General features: G+C 40.8%; 1 protein-coding gene across 1 annotated transcript in view; it reads left to right on the plus strand.

Moving 5' to 3' along the window:
• CPQ (carboxypeptidase Q) overlaps window positions 1-14,707 on the plus strand; it is a 500,522-nt gene that overhangs the window by 47,880 nt on the left and 437,935 nt on the right. The window contains exon 2 of the mRNA XM_006900354.1: window positions 3,241-3,448. Within this exon, the coding sequence (XP_006900416.1) occupies window positions 3,241-3,448 (208 nt within the window). The remainder of the gene's footprint in view (window positions 1-3,240; window positions 3,449-14,707) is intronic.

Below are 14,707 nucleotides of genomic sequence, written 5' to 3' on the forward strand. Positions count from 1 at the left end.
TACTGTGGGAGAAGTGACACCAGACTTGGCAGCTGAAATTGTACATCCCTAGAAATGCTTTAGGCTCAGTCAACGGTCTCTTCTTTGGAGTGGTGCTACCCAGTGAATGTTTACTGACTGACTGTACTGAGACCAAGCACTCTGTTAGGGCCTACAGATAGAGATCAAAACGAGCATGGCCACAGGCTCTGTATAAATAACAATGTGAGGGGTAAAGATAGCCATCAATGGGTAGAATTTAATTTCTTTATTCTCAGAAAGGCCCAGGGTCCCCTGAAATTGCAGAGAAGGGTGGCGCATGACCCAGCCTGACTGGGGGTGAGAAGGGGAAGATAAGAAATTTGGCCTAGAGGATGTTTTCCTGTGGTTTTTGAGTGGAACCCTAAGGGATAAATATGTATTAGTCACATGATAGGAATCCCTAGGGAATGCAAATGTTAAGGCAGTCATCTACTAACTGCAAGAATGATGGTTTGAATCTGCTGAGAGGCATCTTGGATGAAAAGCTTGACAGTCTGCTTCTGAAAGGTCACAGTCCTTGGACATTCTATGGAGAGCATTTTTACTATGTAGCAGGAAGTGTTGCTTTGAGTGGAAATTGGCTTGATTATAACTATTATTTAAAGTTAGATGATGAAGTTGGACAGACATTAGCAAGATATAGTGTCCCATACTGTACAAAGACTCTCAGGAATGAAGTAAAATAGCATGTGTGATATGAGAGGAGGACCATCAATGCTGAGTACCGTCGAGTCAGACTCAACTCCTAGTTGACCCTCCAGTGGGTTTTCAGAGACAGTAAATCATCACATGGGATGAGACTGCCCATCTTTCTCCCATGGAGCAGCTTCTGGATCTGAACCCTATATTTTTGGGTTGGCAGTGCAATTTCTTAACACTAAGCCACCAGAGCTCCCTTTAGTATGTTTGAAATAGAAATTAAAATGGTCCAGTTTCTGAAGAGCTGTAGTGAACTAGTGGTCAGGAGCTGCACTGAGGCACATTGTTCGAATTAGTCAGCTGCTCTGTGGGAGAAAGATGGGCAATCTCCTCCCATGAAATACACAGCCTCTGAAAACCCACTGGAGGATTAGCTATGAGTTGTTTGGGACTTGATGGTACATAATAACAAGAACATCTGCAGAGCTAGATCGACTTGATGGGCTTTCTGAAGTAGTCAAAGACGAGTGAGGAACTTCCAGTAGTTCAAGTATGCTCCTCTGATATCACTGTGAAGGTTAAGTTGAGAGAGCTGGTTCATGGCTGGAAAATCAGTAGTGACGGTGTGGCAGGGAGGAACTTGCCACTGTCCAAAAGAGAGGTGATGAGGGCCCCCAGTGAACATGTGTAATTGGATAGATTGGAAATGTGGTTTGATCCATGTTTAAAGAGTTAAAATTAGCCCTGTGTGGAGATTGATTAGATAGAAGAAAGGAGAGGAATTCAAGCTCACTGCAGCCTTTCAGGAAAGAAATGAATTTGAGCTCTTCTTCCATGTTTGTGGGGTTGAGTTTTGACCAACAGGTGCTGCTAATGGCTTTCCTTGGCAACTGTGTTCTCTAGGTTACGGTTAGACTCTTCAGGACTCCATCAATTATTGAAAGACCTTGATTTGCAGCTTGACCTTAGTGAAGTACCACTCTTCTCTGCCTTTAGTTTTGCAGTGCCCTGTGAAAATTTATAGAAAGATGGCTTCATTTCTAGGGGCTCCAGTCCAGATGCCAAAATTACCCCAACACTGGAACATCCCTTGGGTGAACCATTGAGCCTGGTCTTCATTAGAAACAGCTGAAAACCATAAGGAAAATTCCCTTTCTGCGCCAACAATAACCCCAGTCCAATTTCCAGGTAACTCTGGCTTTCAGAAAGTTATGAATCTCGTAATGTGTCTAGAGGAACCCTTATGTCTATTTTTACACACATTTCTCATGAAAAAGCTAGTGGCGTTCTTCCTTTCTAGAGCCACAGATTACTTTTTTGAGATTGTAAATTAAGTTCTGAATTTTGGTGAGGACACACATATAGATCTGTAGCCAATCACTTTAAAATAAAAGCACGGGTGTGGTTTAGGGGTGGAGACAGAAGTAGGGCATGAGCTCCTCCAATCTATGATGGAGACAGTTTTGGAGCGAAGAATTCTCTCCTACCTGCTTTGCACTTTCAGTGGATTTTCAACATAACAGCATTTATTGTCCTCTTTTAAGATTTCAGAGATGCTTTCTAGTTTGTGACGTTAAGGCAGTGATGTTAAATATATGTTAATATTTTGGGGTTTCCTGGCATTACTTCTTGACTGCATGGCTGAAGTCACAAAACAGAAGGCGTCTATGATTTTCTTTCAGATTGTTATATTTAGCTGCTACAACTGCGGAATATTTTCTTTACTTGTCATTTTAACTATTTCATCAGGTTAAATCTTCAGTGGCTTGTCAGTTGTTGAATTGACCTCTTGGAAGACATGAAACCCTGCCTCCTATTAAGAAAAATCCAGGCAAGTCTAGTAGAGTTAGGAAAGATGGCATATTTTTTCCTAAGTGAGACAATGGGATTATAGGATAATTATGAAACATCTTAAAATATTTTTTGTTTGAAAAATAGCAATGTGTTTAGTGATGAACAAATGTTATAAATCGAGAGGCTTGGGAAGTTTCCACATCCTTCCAGAGTGCTTTTTATAAAGGAGAAAAGCAAACAGCTTTTTCTGTGGCTCTTGGGAGTGGTTACATTAACCGTTTGTTAAAAGCTGGGTTTATGAAGAACATGAGTTTGAAAGGGTAGCCTTCACAAACTGCCATTCTTTGCGTGATGTTAATGGAGGTTGTTTAGCAACATTTTAAACTAGTTTTAAGGAAAGATAAATATGTGTTTTATTAATCCCAAGGGGAGCTTTCTGAAATGCGTTTTCTTGATAAATAATTACTGTTGTTCTGTGAAATTCATGACTAGGTAGGATGAGAAAGAAGATAAAAAACCATTCTCTCTTCAATTTGTGATTTAATACTAGCTGGTCAAGGAAGTCGAGAAGCCTTATGAATCGTCTGTTATATTATCTTGACTGTCATTTTTCTCCCCCGGGATCCTGGATTACACCCACTATCTTTCTCTCGTGGCTCTGAAACTTTGATCTTCTTAAACCGGTTTGCCAGATGCAGGGGATCGCACATGTGTGACCTCTCGTGTGCCAGTTTCACCTGGCTGATCGGAAACCATAAATTAATCCCGTACGACTTTTATTTCTAGGCATTACGGCAGAAGCTCTGGTGGTGACCTCTTTCGATGAACTGCAGAGAAGGGCTCCAGAAGCCAGAGGGAAGATTGTTGTTTATAACCAACCATACATCAACTACTCGAGCACCGTACTCTACCGCGTTCAAGGAGCAGTCCAGGCAGCCAAAGTGGGCGCGGTGGCCTCCCTCATCCGATCCGTAGCTTCCTTCTCCATCTACAGGTTTGTCATGCTGTTAATTTGAATGTCTTCCAGCAAAACAGTTCTCCACAAGAGAAAAGGCTTAAGAAATCAAAACAGATCATTCCAATGAAAATACAGACTGTTTATTACATTTTTCTCCATCCCACGTTTGACCATTTGTGTAAAATCTCTTCTCTGGAATCCTTTTGGGATTCCAAACAACATTTGAGCCTTCCTTTAAAAAAGCTTTCTGTGTTCATAATGATCCCATAACTTTCCTTATGTAACTAACATGTTAACGTATTTTCGTTGGCGGGAGAACTGAATTTACGCCTGTGTTGCATCAAAGATTCCTAATGGCTTTGGAGAAGGCCAGCCTGTTTTCCACTGCTGTGGGAGAAGTGAAATAAAAATAGAGTGGGTATAATGATGGCGGTGTGGGTTCTGTAGAGCAATGGAAAGAGTTGACGAGTCAAAGACCTGAGTTATATAGACCTGGCTCTGCCACCAGTCAGTTAAGCGGCCTTGGGAATGTTTCTTAAACTCCCTGGGCCTCAGTTCTCTCTTCTACAAACCAGTGATGATGAAGAATAATAGATGTACACAATTTAAACAAAATTTGTACCGTCTTAGAATTTATTTTACAGTTTAAATAGAAAGCTCTGGTGACCAAGTGGCAAGAAGCTGCACTGCAATCCTGAAGGCACCTGATTTGAACCTTGTCAGCTGCTCTGTGGGAGAAGGATGGGCAATCTCCTCCCTTATGATTAACTGCCTCTGAAAACCCACCAGAGGGTCTGCTATGCGTCTGTTCCTACTCGAAGGTACACAACAACAAACCAGTTTAAATATTAACAACAAACCACACTAAAGTAGCAGTGAAGTAACTGAGTGTGGTGTAATTAAATCTCCTTTCTGTCAAGTAAGCTTGCTTCACAGTGACCTGTACTACAGAGGAGAACTGCCCCATAGGGTTACAAGGCTGCAATCTTTATGGAGGGAGCACTGCTAGAGAAGTCCAAAGGGAGTTTCCTGTTAATCCAAAGCCAGCACCTCCTTGGAGGTTCAAATCCATCAGTGGTTCTGTGGGAGAAAGACTGGCAGTCCCCTCCCATAAATGTACAACCTCTGCAAACTGACTGAAGGGTCAGCCATGAGTCAATTCTAGTTGGAAAGCAATAAGCTTTTAAGTTGAATATGAAAGTGGGTATCTGTGTTTTTCTCTCTTAAACTCTTGGGCTCAAACCATGGACCTTTCAACTAGCAACTAAATTTAAGAATTTTGTCTCTTGGGCACCTTCAGTGTCAACTTACATAGTTGTTTTAAGAATAAATGCAATAATGTTAAGAAAGATACTCAATTAACTTATACAGGTCTATGTAAGTGGTTGGTAGTATTGCTTGAGGACAACTTAAAAGTTGTTGAATCCTTTGTAGTTTTGACCAGGCAGTTTTAGGATGAAATTCCATATCTCACTGAATTAAAAAGCCTAAAAATTGCACCTGCAAATCTTGCATTTTGTTTAATAGCTATATTTGGCAGTGTCACGTATTAAAGATAAAATAGTTGAGGACATTGGATGAAAGAAGCACCATCTTAGTGGTGTAGTCTGGTTTCTCTGAGATTAGGGGGGAAAAGCATGCAAAAAATATTTGCAGATAGAATTTGCTTGGGTTTCAAAGTTGGATTTTTGGTGTCTGTAGTTAAGGGAGGTTTATTCTGCACAGTGAAGCTGGAGATGCAACTGCTTGACCTTGATTAGCACCCTGTGCTTTTGAAAGTAAAACGGCTGAGGTGGAGCAGTGAACAACTAGGAAACGAAATCAGGGGGAATTGTCCAAAAGTGCAGAGAAAAGGAAAGAGACATTTTTCTTTCACAGGGAAAAGGTATCTTCCCATGGGAGAAAGATGAGACATGTTAAAACCTGTTGTGAGAAGTTTTATGAGAGAGAAACTCATTACACTGATGTCATAGTGCTAAAAATAATGGTCTTTGTAGGGTCTTTAATGGTTTCATGACTGGTGAAATAATGATTGGACCATATTCCTCTGGATGGTGAACTCTTCCCAAGAGGGAAGTCCTAAAATGGCCAGCTTATTCCCCCAGAATACCTCACTTACCCCTTGGAACAACATACCAGCAAGCTGTGGCCATTTCACCATGATTTCACTGGTCATGAGATCTAAATTACAGAGTTAGCCTGTTGTTTTGTGCAGCTGGGTAACTGCCAGGAATCTTGAGAACTACCACTCATAAGACTAATAAATTCCCAGATGACTTCATGCACAGTGAGCTGCTGGGGTTCATTGGATTTTTTTTTAAAGAAAAACAACACAACTAGCTTAATGAAGACATCTGAAAACTCAAGCCACGACCTACGAGCACAAGAAGCATTTTGTCCAGCATAAACCCAAACTCAAACCTGTTGCCCTCAGTTCTATTCAGACCCTTAGCTAGCCTGTAAGGACAGAGTAGAATTTGCTCTTAGAGGTCTCAAGCCTGTAGCATTTGCAGAAGTCGACTGGTAGACCTTTCTCTTGAGGAGCATCTGGTGGTTTCAAATATTTGTCTTTCTGAATAGCAGTAGCTTGCTTTAACCATTGTGCCACCAGGGCTCCCTTTATCTAGCATAAGACTTAAGAATTTGTCTTTAGCTTCTGAGATTTGTGGGTCAGGAACGCGTGTATTTCTAGATCTAGACTGATTAAATTTTTTCACTGGTTTCATAGTCAGTGAATTTCACTAGATATTTAGCTTTTCTAACACCATTCTTCAATACTTATATAATAATGTTACCCTTAACATAGTGTTTTACAACCTCTGTCCTGTTTGCTCGGAAAGCAACTCAAGAGTCCAAGTATGTTGTTGTTGTTATTGTTATGTACCATTGAGTTGCTGGTGACTCATAGGGATCCTATGTACAATAGCTCTGCACCTTGCCCTAACTTGAGGCAGTCTCATTGACTCTGACACACCTATTTCCATTACCCTCATTACTGTATCATACACTTGATCTGGGTTCTTCCTCTCCTGAGCTGTCCCTCTGCCCTTCCAAACATGATGTCCTTCTCCAAGGACTGGTCTCTCTTGCCCACATGCCCAAAGTATGTGAGGCAGGGTTTCAAAATCTTTGCTTCCAGGATAGAACTTGGTTTCACCATCTCTAAGACCTCTTGTTTTGGAAGTCCCTGATAGGCCCAAGGCTCTTCTCCAGCACCACAGCTCAAAGGAATTGATTCTTTTTCTGTTATCCTTTGTCATTGTCCAGCTCTCGGATGCATAGCAAGTAACTGTGAAGACCATGGCATGGATCAGGCACACCTTAGTCTCTAGACTGACATCGTTACTCTTAGCACTTTAGAGTGGTCCCTGACAGCAGATTTTCCTAATGCAATTTGTCTTTTGATTTCCTAACTGGTAGTGCCAACAGTGTTGATTGTGGAGCCAAGCAAGCTGAAATTGTTAACAACCTCAATCTCCTCTCCTTCCATTATGGAGCTGCCAGCTTTCCCATTGGTGAGAATCTTTGTCTTCTTGATGTTGAGCTTCAATCTATATTGAAGTCTACAGTACTTTACCTTTTGCATCAAATGCTTCAGCTCTTCCTCTGTATTGGCAAGCAAGGTTGTGTCATCTGTATATTGCAGGTTTTTGAAGAGTTTTCATCCAATCCTGATGCCACACTCTTCATAAAGCCCAGCCTCCTGAATGATCTGTTATGCATATAGATTGAAATGATATGGAAGCAGGATATATCCGTGCCTCACTTCTTTCCTGATTTGGAACCACACAGTGTTTCTTTGCTCTGTTCTGAGGACTACTTCCTGGTCCAAGTATAGGTTTTGCGTGAGCACAATCAAGTGTTCTGGGATTAATATTATTATCAAGGTTAGCCACAATTTGTTGTGATCCACACAGTTAAAGGCCTTTGCACAGTCAATGAAACACAGACATTCCTCTGGTACTCTTTGCTTTTGGCCAAGATTCATCTGACATTGACAATAATGTCTCTATTGCCACACCCTCTTCTAAATACAGTTTGTATTTCTGATAGTTCTCTGTCAATGTACTGTTCCAGTCACATACGTCACATTCTTCAGCAGAATTTTGCTTGCTTGTGATATTGTTCGATAATCTACACACTCTGTTGGATCACCTTTTTTTGGAATGATAATAAATATGGGTCTCTTCCAGTCAGTTGGCCAGGTAGTTGGCCTCTAGATTTCTTGCATAACTTGGTGAGCAACCAGGGCAGCATCTTTTCTTGAAATATGTGAATTATATGCCATCAATTATTTGGGGCTGGTTTTTTGGCAGTTCTTTCAGAGCACATTGGTTTTCCATTTTCATCACCATTGCCTCTTGATGACATGTTATTTCAAGACATTCTCTTGTATTATCAACTTCTTTTAGGTACAGTGACTCTGTGTACTCTTTCCATCTTCTTTTGATGATGAATCCTGGATGATTCACTATTCTGCCCATAATATCCTTAAGTATTACAACTTGAAGCTTGAATTTGTTCTTTGGTTCCTTCAGATTAGGAACTACCTTAGTTCCTTCACCATATAGTTTAGGCTAATTATAAGTGCCCTTATCTCCATTTCACAACAGAGAAATGAACCTTCAAAGAATTAGAATGAGCAATTCCACATATTAACACATTTATGGATTTAATTTAGTGGAATAAAGACCCCATAGTACAGCAAAACACACAAAGACTGTCTTTTTAACCATTTCTAGCTAATTGCTTTTAGCGCCAAATTTCTTTCAAAAGAATTCTGTATTTCTCATTTCTTCTTGCTTTTATTCACTCTGCAGCTTATTTTAACGTGTCTTTTGCCATTACTGACATGGAACCTGTGATGTTTGCAAACATCTGCCTAGTTGTCAACCTTGAGGGATGCTTTTCTGGACATTAACATACCTGACATTTTTTGAATACTTGTTAATATATATTGGCTGCTTTCTCAGGTTTGAGCCTCTTTTCTCTTTTGTTTCTGTGCGTTCTTACAATATCTGTCATTCTTTCTTTCTCTCTTAACTTCTCTATTCCTCTGGTTTCTCACTTTGGATCTTTGCTTGAGCAATATCACCTGCTTATGTTTTTAACCATTGTCTGTACTCTGCCTGACGTATTTGGACATGCTTCCAGGAGGGACCAATCCTTGGAGAGGGACATCATGCTTAGGAGAGTGGAGGGACAGTGCAGGAGGGGAAGATCCTGGATGAGATGGATTGACTCAGTGACGGGTAATGGGGGTAGGTGTGTCAGAGACAATAAGGTTGGCTCAGGATAGAGTAGGGTTCAGAGCTATTGTACATAGGGTCACTATGAGTCACAAGCAACTCAGTGGCCCATAACAACAATATCATAGTAATTCTCAAACCCACCTCTCCTATCCATAACATTGCCATCATGATTCTTTTTAATGTCTCATAGTCACCTCAGTTTCAAAATTATTTTATTTGTTCTAAACTGAACTGATCTTATCATCCTTTTGCTTATTTATTTTGCATTTGCTATCTCTAAGAAAATGGCACTACTTATTCTCTTTTCTAAGTTAGATAGCCCTTGACTACTTTTATCTTATTCCCTTAGTTATCGTTTCTAATAGTAGCTGTATCTTAGGTTCCATTCTTACTCAGTTATTACAGTAAAAACATATGGAGTATATTTTCTGTCTCCCAACATCACTCCACTTTTCAGCAGTCTGGAATAATTTACACTCCTCAATCTATCATGATGCCTAAGAGTTCCTCCACGTTGCATAAGGTTTTCCCTTTGCTCTCCTGTAGTCCCCTCTTCACTGTCTCACACTGTAGCCTTCCAACTTCATCTTAAGTATTTCTTCTTCTGAAGTGTCTTCCCTGTCTTGCAGTCCCTGATCAGATGAGCTTTGGTCTTCCTATGCCATCTGTGCCTATTCTGTATCATAGTATCTTAGAGTTAGTTTTGGTCCATGCTCTGGTGAGGTAGAGTAACTGCTGCAACAACCTCAAACTCTATCACTTAGAGGCGTGTTCTCCATGTTCCCAGTTTCTTGCTCATAGCATAGTTTCAGGTGGATATTCAGAAAATCTTTCACACAGTAATCCAGGGATATAGGCTCCTTTCTTGTGGCATCCATTACTTTGAGAATTGTTTAGTCCTCTACAGAGCCTGTATATTTAAGTAGAAAACAAGGAAGGAGGGATGGAGGGAGAGAGGGAAGGAGAGAGAGAGAGAAAGGGAGAGGGAGAGAGAAAGAGAAGGAGAGAGGGAGAGGGGGATGAAGAGAGAGGGACACACACACACACACATACACATGGAGAGAATATGAATATGAATGATCAAGAAGGAGGCTTTATATGGATGGAAAACATCAGTTTTGCTGGTATTCTACTGGCTATAATGTAGTCATGTGGAGGCTGGGAAATACATTCTGTGTTTACATGCAGGGTGAAAAGGATACGAGTTTGCTGAACAACTAGGCAGCCTGCCCTGGTTACCCATGCTCACACTACAGTCTAAGTTCCAGAAGGATACCAATTATACATATATTTTACCTTTGTATTCTTATTATCTAGTATAAAATTTTGTATACAATAGTCATTCAGGATATGTCTATGGAAATTCTTGAACTTATCTAAGGTTTTATAATAAATTGTGATATTATTCTTTTGATTAGCCAATTGACTTGATTCCTCTCATGACCAAACAAAGTAGTTTATGTAAAGTCAATGCAATTACACTTCGAGGGAATTTTTTCTTTGTTTGGAGTAAAATTAAGGAGCTGTGGTTGCCCGGTGTTGAAGCGTTCAGCTGTGAACCAGCAGGTAAATAGAATCCATCAGTTGTTCCCCAAAAGAAAGATGTGGTGGTCTGCTTAAGAATTTACAGCCTTGGAAACCGTTTTCATTTTTTAAGGGTTGCTATGAGTTGAAATCAACTTGACAAAAATGAGTTTTGTTTTGTTTTGTTTAGTTTAAAGGAAAATATCTAGATGTCTAATGTGCCAGATTATATGTACATTTTCTTTTCTGCTATAATATATATGAGCAAGATGTTTTATGTTTCAATTTTTGGGGAGATAAAAGGCTTTATCATTTTGACAGTCATTTCTACCTTTGCAAAACCCAAACCCACCACTGTCAATTTCACCCTTGCTGTATTTAGGTGTCATCAAGTCCATTTCAAGTCATAGTGCCCTTGTGTAAAGGAGAACGGAATCCTGCCTGGATCTGCACCACATTTTAATCTCTGCTGTGCTTGAGTCCATTGTTGCAGCCACAGGATCAACCTGTGTCCTTAAAGGTCTTCTTTCTTAATGACCCTCTACTTTTCCAAGCATGATAGCCTCTCCAGAGACTAGCACCTCCTGATAACATTACCAAAGTATGTGAGACAAAGTCTCACTATTCTAGCTTCTAAGGAGCATTCTGGTTTTACTCCTTCTAAGACAGGCTTGTTTGTTCTTTTGGAAGTCCATGTACAGTATTCTTCACCGACACTTTCAAAAGTATCAAAGCTCCGACAGTCTTTCTTAATCATTGTCCAACTCTTATATGTGTATTTCACCCTTGTTGTTGTTAGGTGCCATGGAGTTGAGTATTTCACCCTTGTTGTTGTTAGGTGCCATGGAGTTGAGTACAGCTCATGTTGCTGTGTCATTGTTATGCATCGTAGAGTTGAAACTGATCCATAGCTGTCCCTCTGGCATGTTTCCAGAGGCAGTTACTCAGGAGGAGATTGCTCATCCTTCTACTGCAGAGCAGTGGTGGCCTTGAACCATGTGCGTTTGAGATTGTAGTGCAGCTTCTTGCCATGAGGCCACCAGAGCTCCCTATCAAAGCAATGCTATAAAGAATAGATATGAACTTTGTCCAATCCTGTGCCATTCTCATAATACACTCTGATACCACTCAAGCCCACTGCTGTATCCATTGTGTCAATCCCCATGGTTGATAGTCTTCCTCTCCTTTGAGCTGTGCTTACATTTAGAGCTTAAATGTTGCTGCTATTGTTGATTGCCTTCAAGTCAAGCACGACTCATAGCCACTCTATGAACAAAAGGCCTGAAGCCCCTTTATAACTATTGACATTCATCAAAGTTCATAGAGTTTCCAGAAGCATGTTGTTTAGGAAGTAGATGCCACTCCTGCTTCCAAACCTGTCATAGTATGTTGTTGTTGTTATGTGCCATTGGGTCACCTGCGATGTATAGCGACCCTATGCACAGCAGCACTGAACCCTTTCTTGTCCTGAGCCAGTCTCACTAATTCTAACACACCAATCCACATTCCCCCAGTCACTGTATCAATTCATCTCATCCGGGGTCTCCCTCTTCTGTACTGTCTGTCTGCCCTTTCAAGCATGATGTCCTTCTCTAAGGACCAATCTCTCCTGGCCACGTGCCCAAAGTAAATGAGGTGGAGCTTCAACGTACTAGCCTCCAGGAAAAGACTTGGTTTCACTGTCTCAAAGACAGGCCTATTTACTTCAATTAGTTTTTTATACAACTTTGTGGGTGCCGATATTGGTGTTTGTCTTTTACTGAAAGAGAGCAGGTTTAGAATAGTTAAATATCTGGTCAAGCTCTGGTGGCACAATCGACAAGGAATAATGCTGCAAAGACAAAGACTAGCACAAAGACTAGGCCTTTCTAGCTGTTCTAATGCAGCTGTGAGTCAGTTTCTATTACATACCATTAAGATTTTCTTTCTTTTTTAAATTTTTCAAATTGTGTGTGTGTGTGTGTGTGTGTGTGTGTGTGTGTGTGTACTTTCAAATTGTATCTGCCTGGCACAGGAGGAGATTGCCCCTCCTTCTCAAGCAGAGCATCTGGTGGATTCAAACCGTGTACCTCTGGGAGCAGTAAGATTTTCTTATGGTTGCATGTCCCACCACCCACCCCCACAATTATCCAGCCCAATATTTTAAAAAAAATAATTTAAAATTAGGAAATAAAGAGTTTGTAGTTCATTTGGTTCTTGTAGATAAATTTCAGCTACAGTAGATCAGATGATCTTTTAGTGGATGGGATGTGTAATCTTCAGTTTGCCACAATGTTTTCTCCACTCTCTTTTCTGTATCCTTTATTCATTCACACACCTACTTGGGTAACACTGCCACTTGATTTCTTAACTCCTTCTCTGAGGACTTGAGCTTAGAGATTGGAGAATGATAAGAAATGCAGAGGCTGGGAAAGGGAGATGATTTGGAGAGTAAAAGAGGACTTGGTTTTTCGAGGGGCTCTCTATGGAGTAGTGGTTAAGGAATTTGGCTGCTAACGAAAAGGTGGGCAATTGGAATCCACCTACAGTTCCAGCGGAGAAGAGGATGCAGTCGGCTTCTGTAAAGATCTGCCTGTAGGCAGGTCTACTCTATCCTGCGTAGGGCCGCTACGGGTGAGAATCAACTCATTGGTGATGGGGTTTCATGTAGGTAACTCTTTCAGACTTCTTGAGTTTGAGGTAACAGTTGACTTTTATATTGTATAAAAAGAACTAGGTACAAATTTCCCTCTTTTATTATCTTTTTTCCCCCCATTGTCTACCACAAGACAACTGCCACAGTGAGTGGATTCTCAACTCACCTTCCCTGTAGGACACAGAACTACACATAGAGTTTCTGAGGTTGTTAGTCCTTACAGGAGCAGATTGCATCGTATTTCTCCTACAAAGTGACTGGGCATCAAATGGCTGACTTTTCCATTAATAGCATACTGCTATCAGCCATTAAGTCCTCTAAGCCATAAAGGCTCCTTGGTAAGAAGCGGTGCTGTGGCTCGAATCCACCAGTCCATGGAAGCAGAGTGGGCAATCTCCTCCCATGCACTTAACAACCTTTGAAAACTTGCTGGAGGATCAGCTGTGAGTTGATTCTGACTCGATGATCCACCACCACCACAGCAAAATCATTTAAAATTCTGGGCTTTCCTTGCCAAGGTGTAGTACACCTGGGGATTGCTATCTTCTATTCTGTCAGCCTGGGAGCTCAAGAATGTAAATTTTATATTAGTGCAAGCAAGATATGACTCAGAAAGAAAATCTGCAAGATCAGGTTGTGTATTGCACTCCCACTGCCAGCTATGTTTCCTTTCCTATTTATTTTCTCCACCGCCCTGGATAATTGAACACAGACAGGAGGGTTTAATCAGCTATAGAAGCCAAAGGTTCTCCTTTCACTTTACTGTGAAAATTGCATCTCCACACTGGGTAAGAATCCACTGAGGTGGGGACAAGGTATTGTTAGCACTCTGCTTTGTAAACACTTCTGGCTTGTTTGATGTCACTTGGCCTTTGTGGACTGTGTTGCCTCAGTGAGAAAAGAGGAGGAGGAAGAGGGTTTGGAGATGACTAAGGTCTGATTATGCATTCAGCTGGGGAGAGAGATGAGTGACTCCAGGTGATGTTTATGGAGTGTCTGAGAGAGAGAGCATGCGGTAACATCTGGTGAGAGAAATGTGAAAAGGTATATAAATCAATCTCTATAATGATGCTTAATTAATACAGAGTCGATAAATGATATAATTGAAGCACCGGTTGGGCTACATTATAGAGTTAAATAGCTTCAAAGAAGGCTCTGATTAAAGCTATTACAATTTATAAAACATTCTGCATCTTAAGAAGGCATCTTGATGACATTTAACATGAACATTTTTGTAATCAGAGAGCCAGCTTAAAACATTCAGAGCAGAGGTGAAATGTCTTAAGAGGTCTATTTTGGATGATTTTTGAAAGCCAGTTATTCTGAGGAACCTGTTTGTGTTTTTCATGTGTTTTTTTTTAAGTGTATTCTTCCCTCTCCTTCCTTTACTCCCCGCCCCCCACTTTTGTTTTAAAATACATAGAATGCTTAATGGGCAAAGAGTGAATGCTGCAAGGTTCATTCTTAAACTGACTTGGATTTTTGATGTAATGATGATTTTGTGCTATGGTGTGACTTTGGGATAATTAGCTATCAAATTGGACTTGAATTGTTTTTAAACATTGTTGCAACTTGGGGGTGGGTGGGGACTGACACATGTGGCCACAGGTGATTACAGAATTAGGAAAATACCACCATGACTCAAAACAGCACCACTGGGCCAGACTCGATTAGTAGGCGCTTTGCTCCTCCTGTTTTGTTTTTGTTTAATTCTCTCTGAGAACCGTAACAGATGCACAGTAATCAAGCGGTGTGCCAGTTCTCATCATTTATGCAGGTGCAGGGCCACTGTGCTCCCGAGGGGGGGACCAGAGAGGACCTGCTTGCACACTGCTCTGTTTTTCTTCTCATCATCCTTTTCTCCCAACACTCCACTCCCAGCCT

Source organism: Elephantulus edwardii, unplaced genomic scaffold, assembly GCF_000299155.1.
Source record: "Elephantulus edwardii isolate Elephantulus edwardi_28Jun2011 unplaced genomic scaffold, EleEdw1.0 scaffold00282, whole genome shotgun sequence".
NCBI classification, from domain to species: Eukaryota; Metazoa; Chordata; class Mammalia; order Macroscelidea; family Macroscelididae; genus Elephantulus; species Elephantulus edwardii.